Genomic DNA, 7,992 nt, shown 5'->3' with positions numbered 1-7,992 from the left:
AACGCTGCAATAGCAGGTCATTAAGCAATGCTGCCCTGCAGTGCTTCATCCAATAGTGTGCTTTTTGGTAGAGTTCCTTTTGTGTGGAGTGTGCATGCCTTTCCTGTGTCCATGTGGGTTTCTGTTGATACTCCAGGTTTGTCTGCATCACAAAGACATACAGTAGGTGAGCTGACCTGCAATAGGTGAACCCCAAATTGCCTGTGTGTGGGTGGGGGCAATAGAATGTCATTTACAGTTTTATTTGTTCTGCATTTTCCCACTGAGTATGACTGCCAGGAACATACCTCTCAGCTGTCCAGATTTTTACCTCATATTTTTGGTCTGTTCCTCATAACAATTGCAGTTTTCTGTCAAATCATTAAGGAATAAAGTCATTAATTAATGGTGTTCATTTGAGTTTCAAACTTCATATCCTTCAGAAAAATACATGCTAATGTGAATCTTACTATTCTTGCTACTTTCAAAGTTAGAAATATTTAAAATTTGTCCCTGATTTGGGGCCTTTGTCCCCCCATAATTTTTAGCTTTGTCCAGATGTCTTGCACTTAGTCATTGAGAAGTATGCCAGGAGAGGCTTTTGCCCTCCTCAACCCTGAACTGCATTAAGCGTGGTAATAAGAAAGTGAACAAATGAGTGTTTGGCCAGTAAAACTGGCTTTCTGTGGCCTGTTTTGTGCCATACATCCCATTATTCTGTCCTCATTGAAACTGTGTTTTCTTTAAATGTCTCTCAAAAGTGTTTTTATGCTGTTGTTTACTCTCTTTCCTGTTACAGTTTCAGTCCACAGTACACTTTGTACCTCTGTGGTTTTCCTTCTGCATTATTTAATCACCTTCTGTGTCTGAATGCTGCCTTTCTTTTCTATACTGTTTTTTTTTTTCAAACTGTAAAGAAAAGAAAAAATAAGCTGTTTTTCTTCACTTCTTTCATGTTGGTCATGTTTCCGGTAAGGATCTTGTGTTTTGTTAAGTAAAAAGTAGGTGGTATCATTCCTGTAATTGGTAGCATGTTCTCCTTTGATGTTAGAAGGTGAGATGGGCTGTGGGTTCTGTCACCACCTGAGGTTGTTGGATTTACATTGAAATATTATAGCAGGTTTAGGATGTTGCTGCTCTCCAGAGGCGCCATCTTTTTTAAGTGAATTTAAACAAGGTCCCCATCTGCCTGTTCAAACAGTGTTCAATGCAGTGTAGAAGACCTTCTAGCACTTGGCAAAAATCAAGGCTGTTTTCTCTCTGCCCTGGCCATGTTTTACCCTGACATTATAAATGCTGTCCTTGGCTTTCCTTACAAAAGGTTGTGTAAAATATCAGGCACAAATATATTTAACAAATAATATCCGTCTACTCATTTTCTTTCCCACTTCCTTGGTCATGGAACTCATTTTTGTAATCCCTGAATCTGTTTCTCACCCAAAGTGACAAAACCTACTGCGAAGTTACAGCACAAAGTGAAGTGTTTAAAAAAAGTGACATAAAAAATAAATGACTAGTCACAAAATAAAAGTCAGTAGTGGCAATCAGCATGTTGAAAAAAGGAATGCATTATTGCAAAGACAACAGGTGAAAAAAAAGTACGTGAAGGTGATTAACCAGTCTGTATACATGCCCATATTTCTAGTGCCATTAAAGAAAGGTCACGGAGGGTTTATGTTCTATTTATGCTGTCAGAGTACTACAGTAGTATGCGCCTGGAATGCACTTAAATGTCACTGAATTCATGTGCTGAATTTTATGCTCTTAAGTTTCAGCATTCAGCAACTTCCTGGTCAGTCTCCTATCAGAAAATTACTACAATTAACAATTTTGAAGTACAGCAAAAGCTTTTGGTCCACTTAATGGTATTGCACTAATAAATTAATGTTGTTGTGTATGTCATCTTTTCACTGGGCACACAGTGTGTGATTATGTTATCACTGTGCATTGATTAGTTATGTAATGCTGAGAGATGTCACTATATGGCACATGCTCGTACCATTCGTCAGCATGTTAATTCATGTTTACAGTGCACATAAGCTGTCTTCATTACTCTGGCATGTGACACTGTAACAAGAACAGCTGTTAGTGACAGGGGGCATTTAAATGAGAATCAATTGCCATTTCAGATTGCTAAGACACTGGCTGTCCACATTCAGCATAAACATGTTCTGCATGAGTAAATTCATTCACGTTTATGTTTTCCTGCTTTTAGCTGAAACTGCCAAGTAAATTGCATAGAACACTGAAGTGGAAGCTGTATTCATAATCATCAGTGCATTCTTATTTTAATAAGCTTACATCCCGGAGATTGCATTCTTGCAAACTCACTGATTAGTGTTATTGGTAAGTGTTAAGACACAACTATGTTTCACAGTGGCTTCACTTGGAAAAATGTGTTATTGTTGGATAAAGTCCATAGTTGATACAGCTGGTAGCTTTTTCCTCATGAATCTTTAATAAATGTTGGATTGCTTTTCTGTTGACTGCTGGTTTACTTTTTTTTTACTGTCTGGGAAGGGAGTGAACTTGCTGGTTAGCTAACCCCTTGTAATATTTGCCTGATGTATATGTTCAATTATTCAGGCCGATTATACAGTGCTGCAAGGAAAAAAACATGAATTTGGGAGTGTGCTCTCTCAAAATAAAGAAGTTGCTCGAGTTATTGTCCTGTATATTATATTGACTGCCCGTAGACTTTTATAAAACAAAAATGTAGCTAAAAGCAGTCGCTAATGTTTATATCATTTAAATAATTTAAATATCTTTAAGTCAAAAAAAGTTTTAAAGTTGGAATGCACAGTGCAGGTCATTGTTTTACACAATAACGGTTTTCATTGTTTTTAATCAGTGTCTACTGCATTTTTATTATTTGGGATTTTAAATAGTTTTAGCTCATTTACGAATGCTTGATATTATGTATGATGCACAGTGAAGCAAAAACACACACATGCATGTCCTAGAATGTTTCTAGAAATGTTCCACAAAGAAAACAACATGGGGTCTGCTGCATAATAGTAAAATCAAGACTTCAGTTAGTAATTTTTGGTGAAGCCTTTGTTCACAGATAACTGTCTGCAATATGCTTCCTCAGCTAAATGTAGTCCACATCAATGTTACATCACCCAAGATAGGTTATGTTTCCTGCTCTTCTGATTTCCAAAAGGTTTGATACAGTGAGTTCAGAGAATCCTGTTTTGCCATTTCTGAGGTTGGGCAATCAGAAAAAGTAAGTATGTTGTCACCAATAGAAAAGAAGAGGCTAAGTCTTCTGGTAAAGCAGCCGAGATCAGGTCCAGTTGGAACAGAGAAGAGAATGTGGGATAAGTGTCTATGAAGTTAACACATAGCAAAGAAATGGGTGGTAAGGATGTTAGGAACAGAATGTAATAATTTAAGTAAGAAAGACTTTGGAGATCTGGGAAAAAGAGAGAAGAAAAAGATGTAGGTATGAACAGACTACGAGAAGTAAGTGAGAGTAATATTGAACTTGCAGTAGGAGGATTGAGGGGGCTCACTGACTAAACTTTTCAAGATAACTAGCTAATGAAACTGAGCAGGATGACAAGGGAGTTGGCTTAAGAAGGCTGAAGGGAATTACAGAAAATGTTCTTTTGAGATGGAAACTCCACAGAAGAAAAAAAAAAAACAAAAGGAACAAAGTGCCCAAAGACTGCCACCATCAGCAACCACTAAAACTGTAAAAGGGGGCACTCGGAGGCACCAGATGACAGGAGGCACCACTTATGAAGTTATAAAAATGCAAAAACAAAAACCCCACAGAACAGTCACTGTCATTAACCCCCCCCCCTTTTTTCATTTTTACATGAGGTTGGGGTGTCATATCAACGTTAGATAATGTAACCAAATCGCCTAGAGCCAGTGTTGAGCGTAAGCTGTAAAAGTGGAGGTAAATGATACTCTATGAGCAGAGTATCGTTGCTTGGGTGAGGGGGTGTATTTTTTTTTCTTTTTTTTTTTTTTTTTTGTTTTGTTGTTTTACCAATAAAGCAGGCAGAGTACCTTAGCCTGGTCTGGAAGGGAAGACATTTCTGAGAGGAGCTCATTGAGCAGGTATGGGAGTAAGACAGCTGACATCAGTTTAGCTTAACTGTGCTGTGGATGAGATGGAGGGGAGGAGGCAGAATACAATAAAGAGTGATGACATGTTCAGTGGTGCATTGTGGGAGGTGGATTCACTGACATTTCCACCTCCCATTTATTAAACGGCATGTGCTTCTTACATGATCAGTTTAGGAGCCCATTACACTGGGTTACGAGCAGGGAGTATCAGAGTGGTGTAAAATGACCAGTTGATGGCACTGTGTGGTCAGGTACATTTTCAGGCAGTGGATGGGGGCTACATTATTTCCGGATGAAAAGGTTTATATTTAGCTTGTTTGGTACGCAGATAAGTGGATGGACTTAATTTAATGTCTTTAATGCCCATTTCTGTTGGCTTAATCATATTTTTCTCTGCTTGTGGTTACTTTTACTTAAAGACATGCAGATTGCTCCTGGGGGCAATACAGATTAAGTAGTAAGGAGTTCACCTTTTGTTTTACTGAATGCCAGAAGCTTGATTTTCTGACCCAGAGAGAGGACAGAAGAATGAAAGATGGTATCTAACATGTGAGTATGTCACTGTCATCTGCAGCAAGTAGTGTCTGTTCTACATACAGAGCGGGGTATTTCACAGTGAAGGAAGCAACAAATTACTTTAGAATTTAACTCTTCATTTCTTATAGACGGGCAGGGAAGGGAAAGGATACAGATGCTTAATTAAAACTCTTTGGGATCCTATCCTGTGGGAACCAGTACTTCCTACGGTTAAGATGGAGTAACCCAGAAAATTATAGAAAACAGGTAAAGTTGTTCTATTGTGTTGAACACTTTGGATCATTTTTGCATAGCTGGTCCACTTTATGTGCCCTGAATTATTACTTACATTGAGCATGTGTAGAGAGAGTGAGCAGGACAGAAGTTGTGCAGTAATGAGATTGAGCCAAGTAGGTTTTAGCTAAATAGGTGTTAATTTGGTAGGCAAGATCTTGGAATGAAGATTAGTAAAGATGCAGGGCACTGGCTGGTAGCTGTTTCATAACCTGTCATCATGCTTGCAGGCAGTAATGGTATTGTGATTATTGTGGAACAACTTGGGCACATGTAGAAAGTTAAGAAGATATGACAAGAAATAGGAGTGCAAGGTAGAAAGCCAGTACCAAATTTTAAGGTCAAGTGAGGGTTGTATGGGTTCAGGTTAATTATAGTAAGGACTTCTTTGCAAACATCCTTCTGCCTTGTTGCTCAGTTGCAGAAGAGGAGAGGTAATTTTTCAGAACTGTAGGAACAGCTGTTGAGGTAGGAATGAGGGATCATCCTGGATCCAGTCTGAACATATGTACTGAATCACGAATAATTGTGTGTAGTGAGAGAAAGCTTCTGTGAAGGAAGAAGGCTGAGTGACACCTGTTTTCTGTCTATGTCTGGGCTAGACAGTTTCACAGCTTTTAAACTTTTTACAGCTGAAATATGGTCCCAAAATAGTTTCTTGAGAGCAGATGTGATCAGATAATGTTGAGACTTTTTTTTAAATTACATGTAGGACAGACTTTACTAGCTTATGCTACAGAAGCCATACCAGACATGACTAGCTTTGGCAGCTTGAGTAGAAAGTGCTCAGTCATCCAGTAAATTAAGATACGTTCCTTATTCCTTCAGTTATCCATTTATTCATTTTCAGATTAGTTGTGTAATCCAGTCCAGGATCTTGGAGGACACTGTCTCTGCTGACACTGTGTACAAGGCAACATAACTATATCATGACTGAGTTGTTAGCCCACTGCAAGACACACACACACACACACGCACATACGTACACTCTCGGTCATATAACAGGTATGGGGTAATGGCAGTCTCCCGTACTATGTGTCTTTGGGATGTGTGGGAAACTGAAGCACCTAGGAAAATACATGGAGACACAGGGAAGGACATGCAGACCCTGCATAGAAAAATCTCAAGCTGAGAACCAAACTGGAAGACCAAGCTTTGTGAGACAATAGTGCTAACGACCGCACCATTTTGCCTTTCTTTCCCAAACTCATTTTCCCAACTTGTAACTGCATTCTGGCAAAGACCTTTGCATTCTGCGCAACTGTGTGGTGACACTGATAGGAACTGTAGCTACATCTAGAATGCATATACAACAACAGGTCAAGGAACACAAACAATAAATAAAATTAATCTTAATGATAGAGTGAGTAATCAAAAGAGGCTGCTACGTTTGGTAGAGTTGTGGCCTTTCTGTTAGAAGTAAAATTGTTTTGAAATGAATGGCATGTGTTCATCTGACTCCATTTTTCATGTGTCATTGACACGCATGGTGCTTCAGCTGTTATGGTAGAACATTTTCAGTTAGTATAGTAAGTAATGTGCATCAAACATGCTTTGCCTTGATAGTAACAATTCCCAACCTGAGTATTGGCATAGGAACTCAAAAGAAAACAAATTGTAGCCTAGTAACTATATTATGCATGTCATTGCTACTATGGCAAGTTCCTAGAGAAGTAACAGCGCATTATCTTTTGAGAGTTTTTCACTTTAAGTCTCTGGAACTAAAAACATTAAAAATAGAAGCTCAAACAAGTAACAGTAAGAGCCTGCAAGTGAGTATTGCAGTTAATGCAACTTGTGTTTTTTCCTTGGTTTTCACTAGAACTCTTGGAGGAATTTCCACAGCTGCTTTTCATCCCAGTGGACCAGCCTTCATGCCAGTCTTATCTCCTGTTGTCTCTACCTCACCTAGCATTTACCCTGAAACCTGGCTGCCTATGGATTCATTCCAGGACTTTTTACAAGTGTCTGTAGCAAAGGAAGACAAAAGTTACCGGACTGTCTACAGTTTGTTTCACAAAACAATTCCAGAGACCAAATTCAGGATTTTGAATATTCTTAGGGTCCAAAATCAATTTCTTTGGGAGAAATACAAAAGGTGAGTGTCGGGTACCTTGAATTCGTGATAAAAATGGTCTCGGAATTCTTATGTTTATTTTTCCATTTCATGTTGTACACATATTACATAAGATGTGTGACATATACATAACCATTTCCTGTAGTTTGCCAGTTTCCATGGCAATAATTGTGTGACTGAAATGGGCAATGGTGGAAGAATCTTGTCTTTTGTTATACATAATTCCCTGTTAATTATTTCTGCTTTAGCCACAGTAGCAAAGGCAAATTTAATACATATGGGTGGTTTAGAGTAATCAGTCTACCAGCATGTTTTTGCAAAGTGGGCAGAAACCAGGGTACGTGAAAAATTACATGCAGATGAGGAGAATATGCAAACTGCACACAAAGAGTGGATGTCAGGAACCCAGGAACCTAAAGCTGTGTGGTAGAAATTTTAACCAATGGGCCGGCATGCTGATCTTCTCTCTTTTAAATGTGCGGCACATTATACTTGATTTTGGTGTGACATCTGAAAATGCTGCATTTTAGAGTTTGTTTTTCAGTAGTTGTGCTTCTTTGGAATAAGAAAGATGTTTTATAGCTGTCATGCACTAACTGTGGACTTGTGTTCATAAAACAAAATTGTATAGTGCAGACATGTACAAGATTATCCATGTAAGGTTTGTATGGTGGCTTTTAGGAATTACTGTCTTTCAGGAGTGTTGCTAGACATTTTAGGCAGTTGTTTGATAGTGGCTATTTTTGTACCAATGCCAGCCAAACCTTTAATACAGTTTCTCACCGTAACCTTATGTACAAACTTTCTCAGCTAGGACTATCCCCTTCTTCATTACTGTGGTTCAGTAGCTATTTAACTGACAGGATCCAGCCAGTAAAATGGAAAATACTCTCTCCCTACTTGCAAGTCTCCTCTGGTTTACCGCAAGGCTGTATTTTTGTGCCCCTCCTCTTTAATATCTTTATCAGTGACCTCTATACCTTGGTAGTTCCAGCTTGTCTTATACAATATGCTGATGATCCCACACTTATATGTCTATCTAA

At 38.6% G+C, this 7,992-nt stretch overlaps 1 protein-coding gene across 3 annotated transcripts in view; it reads left to right on the top strand.

Annotated features, from left to right (window-relative positions):
• Nucleotides 1-7,992, top strand: part of LOC122801033 (TCDD inducible poly(ADP-ribose) polymerase) — a 156,929-nt gene that overhangs the window by 113,640 nt on the left and 35,297 nt on the right. For all 3 annotated transcript variants that reach the window (XM_044070493.1, XM_044070494.1, XM_044070495.1), the window contains exon 5: nucleotides 6,695-6,970. In XM_044070493.1, coding sequence (XP_043926428.1) covers nucleotides 6,695-6,970 — 276 coding nt within the window. The remainder of the gene's footprint in view (nucleotides 1-6,694; nucleotides 6,971-7,992) is intronic.

This window comes from Protopterus annectens, chromosome 4.part1 (genome assembly GCF_019279795.1).
Source record: "Protopterus annectens isolate FY-2018-M chromosome 4.part1, PAN1.0, whole genome shotgun sequence".
In the NCBI taxonomy this organism is placed as follows: domain Eukaryota; kingdom Metazoa; phylum Chordata; order Ceratodontiformes; family Protopteridae; genus Protopterus; species Protopterus annectens.
Note: the sequence above shows the minus strand (reverse complement) of the source record. Positions and strands in the feature narration are given on the sequence as shown.